The sequence below is a fragment of the Balaenoptera musculus genome, chromosome 6, assembly GCF_009873245.2.
Source record: "Balaenoptera musculus isolate JJ_BM4_2016_0621 chromosome 6, mBalMus1.pri.v3, whole genome shotgun sequence".
In the NCBI taxonomy this organism is placed as follows: domain Eukaryota; kingdom Metazoa; phylum Chordata; class Mammalia; order Artiodactyla; family Balaenopteridae; genus Balaenoptera; species Balaenoptera musculus.
In genome coordinates, this window is record NC_045790.1 from 15,976,940 (window position 1) to 15,991,137 (window position 14,198).

Below are 14,198 nucleotides of genomic sequence, written 5' to 3' on the forward strand. Positions count from 1 at the left end.
TGACTTTGTCACTTCTGATGGCACCTACAGCTAGGGCCGCGCAGCAATAAACAGGAAGCACTTGCCTAAGAGTGCTTAGGAAAAAAAGGGCATAGAAGGGCCCAAACCCAAACTGTCAGAGCATCACGCTGCGGGGACAGGACACAGAGTAAGAATGTGGGATGAAGCAGCTCCATTCACTTTATCTGAGATTCTCAGAATCTCTCTTTTGTTTGAAAATAGATTCAGTCGAAGGGAAACTAAACTAACATTTATTGAGCGCCTACTGTGTATGTCTGGCCTTGTGCAAGTTTTCATCGACAATATTCCGCTGCTTCCTCATGCCAACCCTGTGAGGTAGGTATGGTCCTCATTTTTGTCAGATGAGGAGTATGAGGCTCAGAAACGTTAGGTAGTTTGTCCAGTCACACAACTAGTAATGGACAGAGCTGGGGCTGAGTCTCAGATTCAGAAGTCCCTGCTCTCTCTCTGGCGCCGCCTCTTGGGGGGAAGGAGGGAGCAGCAGCTGTCCGTACACTTCCTACCCTGAGAACAAAGACGTCACCAGAGAAGGAGCCCGTCCTTTCCCAGACCGTGGGAGGATGCAGTCAGTTGAAGAGCTAAGCCATAAATATAAAAATAAATAGCAGGGACAAGCCCCCCAGCAGCGAGGGTGTGCAGTCTCTGTGCTGTGGGAAGGTCACTGCGCCGTTCACAGCTGCTGCGGGAAGGAGCCATGTGCGGAAAACTGGGACAATGGCTGGAGCGGGTGGGCTAAACAGGCGCCTTCTGGGCTGAACAGATTTGAGAACAAAACGTCTGGGCAGGCAGCAGCTGTGGACACGATCACCACCACCCTCCATCTGCTCATTTTACCGGTGTCTGTGATCCAACAGGGATTCAAAATTGGGAGAACATACAAGTTTGTGCTTTACGTGTCCCAGGACTGTCATGTCACCCGTCCTACTGTCTCCAAGGCCCACGGACACCAGCTCCTGCCCATCAAGAGAGACAGAGATGAGAACCAAAACCGCACAGCCTATCACTCGCTCAGTCCCGTGATTTTAACGTGATAATCCCAAGAACCCTTCCTCTATATTCAGCACCAAGTCCTCAACACTCCTCAATGCCTTGAAGAGCCTCCGTCCCAACCCAGCAGGCTCTCACCTGCAGGAAAGAGCAGGTGGTCCCCATGGTCACGTCCAGAGTCACCTTGCCCAGGAGGAGCTGCACCTTCCCTGACTTGCGGATGAGCAGCTTGCCGACCTGACCCTCTGTCAGGTCAGCCAGGGTACAAGCATTCTCTGCCAGCCTGGCTTCCTGTGAAGACAATGAGGGGATGGAAACTGGGTACGGAGCCGCTCCCTCCATCCTTTAGCTCCCCAGACAGGGCCTTTTCCTGGGGCTGCCTGACACTGGTCAAAAAACAAAACAAAACCACAGCAAACATAAATAAATGGACAAAATATCAGTAACTGATAAAGCTGGGTGATGGTATATGAGAGTTTATGTTTTCTCATTTGTACACATTCAAAATATTTCATTGTGAAAAACACACATACAACTGGGATTGAAGTACAAAGCCCCAAGGCCCTCACGGGCAGAAAGAACAAATGCATATTATTCTCTCACTTCAGCGTGGGTGGCACATCTTTGTTTCCCCCTACAGGTGGCTCTTTCCCCTCCTGGTCCCCTGCATCTTCACAGAACTCAATCGTGAACATACCCGGTCTTTCTCCTGCTTTATAACCACCATCTGTCCGTCCTCGCTCTGCACCTCTGCCTTGATAGGCTTGATGTCCTGAGTGGGCGGCTGGCCAGGGAGTGAGTCTGGCAGCTGCAGGAACAGCAGCTCTTCCTCCTGCGTGAGGCTCAGCTCCCTGAGCAGCTCTGCCACGGACACGTCCTTCGGGAGGCCCGGGGTCTTCCTGGCTGCTCTGGAAGAAGCCTTCATCCTGGCCTCCTCTTCCTCATCTCGCGGCTCCTCTTTCACTGCCCGAGATAATAGAAGTGGAAGGGCTATCAGTGGCCGCCCCATGCCACCTCACTGCACCCATCCCTTCGGCCTGGTCTGCTCCACTGTCACTCAGCCAGGAAGCTGGAAGGAAACTCTGCTTTGAAAGAGGGATCCAGGAGCTGTGGGACTTATTTAAAAAGGAGTATCGCAGGCTGGGCCCACTGATCCCCGTCAGCATGAACCCGCTGAGCGTGCTCAGGTCCTGTGGAGTGGGAGAGGACCGGCTTAGCAGCAGCAGTCTGGGAAACTCGCTCTTGGGGGACAGCTGGAGAAAAGGAGACAAGATGTTAACTGACACAGAGTACCTTTCACAGCAGGCACGTCCACCTCCATATCCTCTTCCTTGGGGCCAGCCAGCCAAGGTTTAACATCTGGTTCTTCATTCTCTTCCTTAAAAAGCCAGCCCGAGTGAGCCAGCGGCAGCTGCACAGGCATGTTTCGAGTGTCATTCCTCAGCCCAGGGTCATCGATGAACTGCCAAAGAAAAGTCGGGGGTCACATGGCGGGGCCAGCATACACAAATACCTGGAGTGCAGTCCACCTTAGTCCTTTTCTAATCGAAGATTCCCGCCGCTCACCAGGCTTCCGGGACATCAGAGAGCTCTGCATCCCCGACTTGGTTCCCCTGAAGCGCTTTTCATCACACAAAGAAGCCCCATCCCCCCAGCCTGCTGGTACCTACATCATCCTTCTCCAGCATACGCAGAATCTGTTTTGTTTCTTCATCTGTCTCCCTCTTCTCCTTTTTGATGTTGATGATGTGAGAGGGCCCCACGTCCGACATATCCACCGTCTTATCCCAGTTCCCTGTGGGAAAGCACCCAGCTCACCAGGAGTAAGGAAGGGGCCAACAGCAAGGAACACTAAACTGGGAGCAAGCAGGGGAATGCCACCGCCCTTGCCCTTCTCTTGAGCAGTCTGAACTGAAATCCACCAATTCCTTCCTCCCGGAGCCCCGGCAGCTTTGTACCCTTTTTCTTCATCATTTCAGCTGGGCCCTGCTCAAAGATAGAGTGGGACTGGATCACTTCTGGGCGCCCCCGGCCCCGTCCATGGCCCTCTCGCTGTCGGTCTCTATCCCTATCACGCTTCTCCTTCTTGACAGTTACTTCTTCCTTGGGCCTGGAAAAGACACTGGATTAAGGAAAACCACTCACTTCCCCTGCCTCCGAGAACTGGTCTTACTTTCCCATACACTCCGCTCCACATGAGCTAACAACTACATCATGAGAAGCAGAACACCCAATCTTAAGTGTAGCACCTTTTTCAGTTCCTTGCTGAAGCAGAGTCCTTTCAGTTTACTGTACTTTACCTTTTTGTTTGAGAGTGTATGTTAGAACTATAACTCAAAAGTTGAATTATAGAGACTGCCCCAAAATGTGGATTTTTTGGTATTGACTGAGAGTAGGAAAGCTGCATTGCAAAAGAACTTAAGGGAAAACCTGATACATCTGTGCCCAAACTACTGGCTCTCAACTCTGGCTATAAAAGATAATCACTCTGTTTCATTGCAAACAAGTTAAACCACTATTTTAGGGATGGACTCCCAGGCATCTGTATTTTTTTAAAGCTTGCACACTAGAATCACCTGGGAGCCAGGGTTGAAAATCACTACTGAAAAGAACTAAATCTACAAATTTAAATTTCTGAGGCACATACTTAGTTATTTCCCCAAAGGCCCAAATTCAGAACAAGTAAATAAGGGGCAAGTATTCAGAAGGCCTAGCTACTTACTCTTCCTTGACCTTCCGACTGATGATATTTGGGGTGAAGGTTTTCTGAAAGTAAAATACAGGAGTCACTGATTTGGTAAATTCTGATCCCAAAGTACAGAGGAAAATAAAAACTTCCAAAGGGGCATCTTCTGTGGACAAAGACCAACATGGCTCTCTTCTGCACATTCCACACTGTTGTCAAAGATTTACAGAAAGGGACATGTGTTTGAAAAGGAGGAATGTCATGTCATGGTGACAGTGGAGTTACACATAGAAGAAAAGGGGCATCAAACAACATTTAAATAGCAGCCTCAGCTTCTCCCCCCTGGAAGGAGAGAGCCCTCAGGGCTTCTAACAGCAAAGCAATTTACCTAACCTCACCCCTTGTCTTCAAACTGCTATAGAGACCAGACAGTATCATAGGGAAAGAGCTCTAGCAGCAAGGCTCAAGTAGGGAAGACAGATCTGCCAGCACTCACAAACAGAGGATCGGGTTAGACTGCCACCAGAATTTCCAAAGGTAAACTGTGGTCTTCAAAAACTGGCTGCTTTATGCTGTCATCCTCCCCATATTCTTTAAAGGCTACCCTTTACATCTACAGTCATAAACATAATAGGAAAGGACTCAGAGCCTCTAATACCATGCCTAAGAATCATAATACTTTGGATCAGAAGTTTGCACACTGGGATCCAGGTCAAATTCAGAACTCTCTTAAATTGAAGGCAAAGTTTATGTCTGCGTGGCTTTCATGGGTTTGTTAAAGGTATCCAAGACACACACAAAAACGAAATAAACACTGCTCAAGATTCTCTGCTCTTCAGTCATCTCTAAGAGCCATGTCAACATTTTGTACCCAGTATCTTGATTTGAAGGTAGGGTAGGCTCCCCAGAAATTGTAGGCGTAAGTCTGAGGACAAGATTCCTGAGGCCCAACACCACGCTAGGCCCTACAGGAACATCAGTCAAACCCCCCAGGTGCCTGGAATTCAGGGTAGTTGGGTTTCTTTAGAAAGGTGCCGTCCGGTACCTTCTTGACTCCCCCGAGGGTGAGATCCCTGGAGCGGATGGAGGGAAGGCGACCCGGGGTGAGGGAAGGCGCCGGCCTCCGCCCGATAAGCCCCCGCGCCCCAGAAAGGAGGGGTCGGGGCCCTCCTGGAGCACTGGGCTCGCCCGCGGCGTTTCCTTCTGACATGGTGCCTGAGAGAGAAGGAGGAAAGGGGTAACAAAGTCACTCGAGGGGGAGGACACGCGGACCCTGGGCGGAACCCCACCCACGTGGCCTCCCGCCCCCCGTCAGCGCGTCCCTCCCGCAGCGTCTCAGCTCCTCCCCCTCCCACGTGGCGAGACTCCCCGGACCACCGCGGCCAGACCCCTTGGCTCGCCGTCTCCCCAGGCTCCCGGCCAGGCACGAGGCAACGACGCACCCCAGCGCACCCAGGCTGCAGCTCCGCACCACGCACGTCCCGACTTCACCTCCGAGGCGACCCGCGGTCGACCCCGGACCTCGGCGCCGGGCGGAAGTCTGCGTGGCACGGCGCGGGCACCGCCATCTTGTCGCGGGGCGGAAGTGAGGTCGGTGGGCGGGGCCGAGCCACAGTATTTATCCGGCGGCGCCTAGCTCCCCTCCGCCTTCTCTTCCCGGTTCTTCCCGGAGTCGGGAAAAGCTGGGTTGAGAGGGCGAAAAAGGAAGCGGGGAATGGTCTAGGTCACGCCACGCTGCAGCGCTCGGGGGGTCTGGGCTGGCGGCGTGAGGTGGGGGCGCCAGCTCAGGGTCTGGGGGCCGGGTGGCCGCCTGGACGCAACGTGGGAGTTCGCCGCTGCGGAGCCTTGGGGTCGAAGCTTGGGTTGGGGCGGGGGACGCGGGGCAGAGAGCGAGACCCCGACTCAGAGTCAGGGAGCTCTGGGCTGGGCCGGGCCGAGCCTCGACTGCCAGCTCGCTGGTGACCTTGGAGTGGTCACTGCACCTCCGGGCTGCATCCTCGCCCTTGTTCGGGGGTCCCTTCCCCGGACTCCTGGTGGGATCCTGGGGTTGGGCTGTGGGCATAGCGCTGGAGCAGCTGCAGCGGATGAATCGGGTGCCTAATGGCACCTGCCCTGGGCTCGTGACTGTGGGCCCTTGTATGCACTCTTGTTCCCACCCTGGAAGCTGAAAAACGAAGTTTGTTCTGTTGGTTCTGAGGGACAGATTTAAAGAACTTTTATCGTGACTTCGACATTTGTAATTTAACATAAAAAAATGTCCTTTACTGTCGTTCCCCACACCCAAACCATGTAAAAACCACGTAATTACAGATAGCTTGGGGGAAGGAAAACATTTGTTAGAATTTCACATAGCATAACTATTAAAACTTCTGTAATATATTACAATCCCCCTCACAGAGATTTCATATTGTACCACAATTTTGAATCCTCCCTTTTCAAATAACGTTTGTTGCTTTGTTGATGCATCAAACGACTGCATAATTCTTGGGTGGCTATGTCACAATTTGTCTGTGTTCCTGTTTGGACACTTAAATTGTTTCTTTTCCCTATTGTAAATACCACTGTAGTGAACATCTGGTGCCTTTAAAGTTTTTTCTTCTTCTGGATTATATTCCTAGAACAAATTTCCAGACTTCTGATAACTGGCCAAAAGAAGACATACTTTATTTTTTTAAGTAAAATTTTTTAATTTTGAGATAATAGTAGATAACACGTGCAGTTGTAAGAAACAATGCGGAGATCCCAAGTACCTTTTACTCAGGTTCCCCAATAGTATCATATTGTAAAACTATAGCACACTATCACAACCAGAATATCTACATTGATAGGCAAAATACAAGACATTTCCATTACCACAAGGATCCTCTAGTGCCCTTTTACAGCCACACTTCCCTCCCTCCCACACATCCCTGGCAGCTGCTAATCTGTTCTCTATCTTATAGTTTTGTTATTTCCAGAGTGGAAATCATTCAAAGATGGAATAATACAATATGTGACTTCTTGGGATTGCTTTGTTCACTCAGCATAATTCCCTGGAGATTATCCAAGTTGTTGCATGTATCATGCACGTATAATTCCTTTTTATTGCTGAATATCCATGGTTTGTTTAACTATTCATCCTTTGAAGAACATCTGGGTTGTTTTCAGTTTGGGGCTATCACAAATAAAGCTGCTATGAACACACATGTACAGGTTTTTGTGTAAGTTTTTCTTTCTCTGGGATAAATGCCCACAAGTGCAATTGTTGGGTTGAATGATAGTTGTATGCTTAATTTTATCAGAAACTGCCAAACTGTTTCCACAGTGGCTGTACCATTTGGAACATGCACATTTTATGGTTGTTCATCCATTTTGCTGAATTGCTTTCAAAAAGGGTTGTGCTGCTATGCATCACCAGTAAGAAAATGTATACATAAATGTATGTCATATATAAGAATATATATAACATTTTGCCACATTCTTTTGAGTATTGGCTCTTAAAATTTTTTTAATTTTTGTCAATTTAATAATATATTAATATTTTGTTGTATTGGTTTCTAAACCAGACTTTTTTCAACTTCTTTACTCCATATTGGTTTTATATAACTAAACCTAAACAAAGGAAAACTCTTCCTGTCCCTTACAGAGCTACGCATAGCAGCTCTTAGCTTCTGACTGGGGCACTAGATAAAACTGCTTTGATTTCATTCTCTGGGCTTTGAGGTCCAGCAGCTTTCTAGCAGCTCCTAGGTTTTTGTTTTATTTTGTTTTTTACAAAGGTACTTATTCATTGTAGAAAATTTGGAAATTTTTAAAAAGCATCTATATATATATAGAGAGAGAGAGACACACACACACATACACATAATGGAATACTACTCATCCATAAAAAAGAATGAAAATTTGCCATTTGCAGCAACATGGACGGACTTGGAGGACATTATTGCTAAGTGAAATAAGTAAGAGAAAGATAAATACCATATGATATCACTTATATGTGGAATCTAAAAAACACAACAAACTAGTGAATGTAACAAAAAAGAAGATTCACATATATAGAGAACAAACTAGTGGTTACCAGTGGGAAGAGGGAAGTGGGGAATGGTCAATCTGGGAGTAGGGGTACAATAGTAGGTACAAACTATTAGGTGTAAAATAAGCTACAAGGATATCTTGTACAACAATGGGAATACTGCCAATATTTTATAATAACTGTAAATGGAGTATAATAACTATAAATGAAGTATAACAACTCAACATCAAAAAAAAAGCAAACAACCCGATTAAAAAATGGACAGAAGAACTGAATAGACATTTTTCCAAAGAAGAAATGCAGATGGCCAACAGGCACATGAAAAGATGCTCAAAACTACTAATTATGAGAGATGCAAATCAAAACCACAATGAGATATCACCTCACACCTGTCAGAATGGCTATTATCAAAGTCTACAAATAACAAATGTTGGCGAGGATGTGGAGAAAAGGGAACCTTTGTACACTGTTCTTGGGAATGTAAATTGTCGCAGCCACTGTGGAAAACAGTATGGAGGTTTCTTAAAAAACTAAAAATAGAACTACCAGATGACCCAGCAATTCCACTCCTGGGTATATATCTGAAAAAAAAAACACTTATTGAAAAGATAGGTGCACCCCAATGTTCATAGCAGCATTATTTACAATTGCCAAGACAAGGAAACAAACTAAGTGTCCATCAAGAGATGAATGGATAAAGAAGATGTGGTATATATATATATATATACAATGGAATACTACTCAGCCATAAAGAAGAACGAAAATTTGCCATATGCAGCAACATGGGTGGACTTGGAGGGCATTGTGCTAAGTGAAATAAGTCAGACAGAGAAAGACAAATACTGTGTGATATCACTTATATGTGGAATCTAAAAAATACAACAAGCTAGTGAATATAACAAAAAAGGAGCAGATTCACATATATAAAGAACAAACTAGTGGTTACCAGTGGGGGTGGGGGAGGGACAATATAGGGGTGTGGCAGTGGGAGGTACAAACTATTGGATGTAAGATAGGCTCAAGGATGTATTGTACAGCACGGGGAATGTAGCCAATATTTTGTAATAATTGTAAATGGAAAGTAACCTTTAAAAATTATATCAAAATTAAAAATTGAAACATTTTATATATGGTTCTATAATCTGCTTTTTTCTCAATATACTATAAACATTTCTGAGTTATTAAATATTCTAAATTATGGTATTTTTAATTTATTTATTTTTGGCTGTGTTGGGTCTTTGTTGCTGTGCACGGGCTTTCTCTAATTGCAAGTGGAGGCTACTCTTCATTGAGGCACGCAGGCTTCTCATTGCGGTGGCTTCTCTTGTTGCGGAGCATGGGCCTTAGGCATGCAGGCTTCAGTAGTTGTGGCTCCCAGGCTCTAGAGCACAGGCTCAGTAGTTGTGGCGCACAGGCTTAGTTGCTCCGCGGCATGTGGGATCTTACTGGACCAGGGCTCGAACCCATGTCCCCTGCATTGGCAGGCAGATCCTTAACCACTGTGCCACCAGGGAAGCCCTAAGTTATGGTTTTTAATGGCTAAATATTATTCCAAATTGTTGTCTTGCATCATACTTTACTTAACCAGTTTCCTTACTGCAATGCTTCTTGGATTTCCGCAGCACTTTTCAGGCTGAAAGGACAAGAGGAAAGAATACTTAAGCCTTCTACCTTTAACATTTTGGGGTTTACTTCCTAACAACCATTATTATAATTTCCCATTAAGAGTACTCTCCAATTTTCCCTCTAATCAGGCTGATATACTTTCGGCACCATCCTGCTTTCCTTATTTGCTCCAGCACCTCCCTCTTCATTTTCTCTGGACGAGTGTTCATTCTCTTATCTAGCCTCAAAAGAAAGTTGTAAATCATTACTAGCCAAACCATGGGCAATCATATCTGTGATTCTAGCAGACCTTAATTTGTTATTAATAACATTGCATTTGGGGCTTCCCTGGTGGCGCAGTGGTTGAGAATCTGCCTGCCAATGCAGGGGACACGGGTTCGAGCCCTGGTCTGGGAAGATCCCACATGCTGCGGAGCAACTAAGCCCGTGTGCCACAACTACTGAGCCTGCGCGTCTGGAGCCTGTGCTCCGCAACAAGAGAGGCCACGATAGTGAGAGGCCCGTGCACCGCGATGAAGAGTGGTCCCCGCTTGCCGCAACTAGAGGAAGCCCTCGCACAGAAACGAAGACCCAACACAGCCAATAAATAAATAAATAAATAAAATTAAAAAGAAAAAAGAGGAGTCTCTTTAAAAATAAATAAATAACATTGCATTTTATTTTTACACATTTCATAGTAAAGACAATAATCTCATTTTTGTCTGATAACTTAATGAAACTAATAATCAGTCTTTAAGAACAGTTTTTTGGAGTCTAAATGCAGATTTCAGAAGGTATAAACTGATTCTTTCGAAAGCCTGTTCCTGTGAATTCTTGATGGCATTGGAAATGCTAAATGAATAAAGAACACTTCGAATACACATCAGTAGAATGAAAGGAATATGTGGTCTGAAAATGTTATCCAAGTTCAAGCTATTACATGTTCTCTATGAATAATTTATCCTAATTCGTTTGCATCATTTTGCAGCCATTTATTTGCTGGTGCCTCCTCATCTCCTTGACCTCAAAACACTGGAGAGCTGTAGGATTCAGTTCTCAGAACTCTTCCCTTTCTTCTCTATACTTGCTCCCTTTGCAATGATCCAGTTTCTCAGCTTTGACCTATGTGCTGTGTGCTGACAACTCCTCAATGCTTATCTCAATCTGGACCTCTCTGAACTCCAGATATGTATCTCTGCCTATCCCACACCTCCACTTGGATGTCTGCCAGGCATCTCCAACCTATATCCACATCCAAACTCTTCATCTTCCTCCTCAAACTACTCCAGAGTGTTCCCAATCTCAGTACCTGGCAGCTCCATCCCTCCTAGGAGTTGAAGTCCAAAATCTTGGGGTTATTCTTGACTCTTCTCTTTTTCTCATGCGATACCTCTAACACATCAGCTCTTCCAGATATATACCACTTCTCACCGCCTTCACTGACATTCCACCTTGGTCCAGGCCACCTCTAATGAGGAGGCTGTGATTATTGTAATAGCCTCCTAACAGGCATCCCTGTTTCCACCTGGACGCCCTCAGCCACGTCTCAACAGAGCATAATTAACATATTTCACATCAGGTCAGTCTCTGCTCTAAACTGCCCAGTGGCTTCCCATTTCGCAGTACAAACCAGAGGTTTTAGACCGGCCTACACAGCCCTGCATAATCTGTCCCTCCACCTACCACCTCCCTGTCCTCAACTCCTACCACCCTCCGCTTGCTCCCTCTTCTTCCGCTGCACTGGTTCCCTTGCTGTATCTGGAACAACCTGGCATGCTCCCGCTTCAGGGCCTGTGCTTTAGGACCTCCGCTCTTGCTAACGGGAATGCTCTTCCCCCACGTAATTCTGTATGGCTCCCTCCCTCCCTTCAGGCTTTTTAGCCCAAAGTCACCTTTTTCAGGCCTTCTCTGATGGCCTTGTTTAAAATTGTAACTTCCCATTCCCCCATGACATTCCCTATCCCTATGTACTGACTTATTTTTCTCCATAGCACTTATCACCACCTAATAGAGAGTTTGTTTACTGTCTGTCTTCCCCTTACCAGAAAGTAAATCCCTAAGAGCAGGGATTTCTTTTTCCCTTCCTACCACTACATATCCTCATTGCCTAAAACATCACCTGATATGTAGTGAAGCACCCAATACATTTTTGTTGAATGAATGAATGGATTCCAGTTTGTGGTGAGACCAAGTAGCCCATCTAGATGTGCATTAGAAAAACAAGGGTTGGGACCTCCCTGGCGGTCCAGTGGTTAAGACTTCGCCTTCCAATGCCGGGGGTGCGGGTTCAATCCCTGGTTGGGGAGGTAAGAACCCACATGCCTTGCAGTCAAAAAACCAAAACAGAAGCAATATTGTAACAAATTCAATAAAGACTTTTAAAATGGTCCACATCCAAAAAAAAAAAAAAAATCTTGAAAAAAAAAAAGAAAAGAAAAATAAGGGTGGATTGTTTCTAGGTGGATTGTATCTGTAATTTAACTTTGGCACCATTGATGTAAAAGCCATCTTTGCCTTGCATTTTCCTATGTCTTCTCTATAGGTTCTTTCCTATGCAACTCTCTAAATAGAGTAAGTGTGGAGGGAAGCCTTTCCAGCCTGGCAGGAGTTCACGTATTCAGTATGTGTTGTCCCAGGTGTCTTGCCATGCTGTGCCCAGGGGTATTCCATAGTTCCTACGTTATGATGGTCCACTTCAGGTACAGTTTAGTGACTATTCCAGTACCTTCATTCTATCTGATTAGTCCTTCCCCTTCTCATTTCACTTGTGATTCTTTCTTCATTGTTCTTGATCTTCTTCCTTTGAAATTTCTTCTGCCCCTCCAACGTTTCATTAGCGTCTCTTCTAATAGCTTTTCAGAGTCCTTAAATATAATTCGGTATTTTTCCATGTCTTAAAGTTGTTACATATTTAAGTTTAAAAAAGCTAAAAAACATATTGTATTCTTTAGTTGAATGAATACTCAGGAATGTGTCCAGATTTTAGAATTAATGTTCTTTAGTAAATTCGAAATAGGTGACTGGTGAGGGTTGTAGGAAGTCTAAACATAATTTTGAACAGGTAACGAAAATAAGCGCTGAGAAATCCACTCAGTTCTCATAAACAGTCACTGCCCATTCCTGTCATTGTTGACACTTGTAAATGAACAAGGTGGTGTTTTGTTTTTTTTTTAGTTTTTTTTTTTCAAGTTACTTTAATTAATTAATTTATTTTTATTTTTGGCTGTGTTGGGTCTTCATTTCTGTGCGAGGGCTTTCTCTAGGTGAGGCGAGCGGGGCCCACTCTTCATTGCGGTGTGTGGGCCTCTCACTGTCGTGGCCTCTCTTGTTGCGGAGCACAGGCTCCAGACACGCAGGCTCAGGAGTTGTGGCTCACGGGCCCAGTTGCTCCGCGGCATGTGGGATCTTCCCAGACCAGGGCTCGAACCCGTGTCCCCTGCACTGGCAGGCAGATTCTCAACCACTGCGCCACCAGGAAAGCCCAACAAGGTGGTTTTTATGGGCTGTCTGGATGTGTCTGCATTCATTGGCCCCTGAGATCTCCACACTTAGTTCAACCATGGGGAAACAGACGTAAACATTTTGAGTCTAAAAAGTGCATGAGCAATGTTAAGACTGTAGATTTTTTTCACTTACAGACTCATTGTCTCTTACCTCAGACTCTATATTTGCTCTGTGCCCTTCTACCACGAAGAACCCAGCCTTTGTACTCAGACCTGATTTGACTCTAGCTTGACTTCTTATGGATCGAGTCTCATTTCCCACTATCCGCCTTTGAAAATGGGGTTGATAGATCCACCCCTCAAGGTCGTTGTGAGAATCGCATGCCTAGCACTGTGTCTTGGTGCTTAATAGACGCTTTTGTTATAATTGTAATCATAGCTTAGACATAATATTTAACATGGAAACTTCCAAGCATGCACAAAAGTGGAGACAATAGCTTATTGAATCTCAAAGTGCCCGGCTTCAATAATTATCCACCCATGCTGATCTTTCATATACACACCCCATGTTCCCCCGAGATTATCTTGAAACAAATCACAGATATGATGTTATTCATCCATAAATATTAGAATGTGTATCGTTGAAGGATATTCTCTTAAAAGAATAACCCTAAAACATTATCAGAACTAATAATTCCTAAATATTATCAAAGATCCAGTTAGTATTCACATTTTAACTGCTGTGAAATCAGTATCCAAATAAGGTCCCTTTATATTTATTATACCTCTTAATATAATCAGTATCCAAATAAGGTCCCTTTATATTTATTATACCTCTTAATATTTTACTGGAAAAAATAATTAAAGCGTGGGAAGAGATTTTGCTGCAAGAATGTCCCTGGCAGTGTTGTTTAGAATGGAGAAAAAGTAAACTAAGTTAATCAGAGGAGATGGGAATTGGCTCCAAAGAAATAGAACATATTTACATCTTGTCTATCTTTCTGTAACTGTGGGTTTTGGTCCACAGGCTGCAGGATTGTAGTTTTTCTTGCTTCTGCTGTCTGTCCTCTGGTGGTTGAGGCTATCTAAGAGGCTTAATCTAGAACATATTTAAATTTAAAACAATACTGTAGGGAATGCCCTGGTGGTCCAGTGGTTAGGACTTGGTGCTTTCACTACCGTAGGCCCAGGTTCAATCCCTGGTCAGGGTACTAAGAGAGGTGTGACCAAAAAAAACAAAAGAACAAAAAAACAACTGTAGAAAGACTATGTAATGAACAGAAAAAGTATTGGTAAGTGAAAGAAGCAGGTTATAAAACAGTATTTATACTTTCTATTTTTGCTAATAAAGTATATATCATATACACCTATTTCTGAATGGTGAGGAAACCAGCAATTTTAATTCTCTCAAATTTTAGAATTAATTCTTCTCGTCTTTCTACAA

General features: G+C 44.9%; 1 protein-coding gene across 2 annotated transcripts; it reads right to left on the reverse strand.

The window, feature by feature from the left end:
• Window positions 1-232: 232 nt before the first annotated feature.
• POLR3D (RNA polymerase III subunit D) lies at window positions 233-5,278 on the reverse strand. Of its 2 annotated transcripts, none has more exons than XM_036856323.1 (9): window positions 5,137-5,278; window positions 4,740-4,909; window positions 3,731-3,774; window positions 2,967-3,118; window positions 2,679-2,803; window positions 2,302-2,470; window positions 1,706-1,971; window positions 1,147-1,299; window positions 233-974 (listed from the first exon to the last, which is right to left on the reverse strand). In XM_036856323.1, exons 2-9 carry the CDS (start codon window positions 4,902-4,904, stop codon window positions 852-854), a joined length of 1,197 nt encoding a protein of 398 aa, XP_036712218.1. In that variant the 5' UTR covers window positions 4,905-4,909; window positions 5,137-5,278; the 3' UTR covers window positions 233-851. The 2 variants fall into 2 exon arrangements, with proteins under 2 accessions (XP_036712218.1, XP_036712217.1); XM_036856322.1 differs by having other exon boundaries at window positions 236-974; window positions 5,147-5,278.
• Between the last annotated feature and the right edge of the window lie 8,920 nt (window positions 5,279-14,198).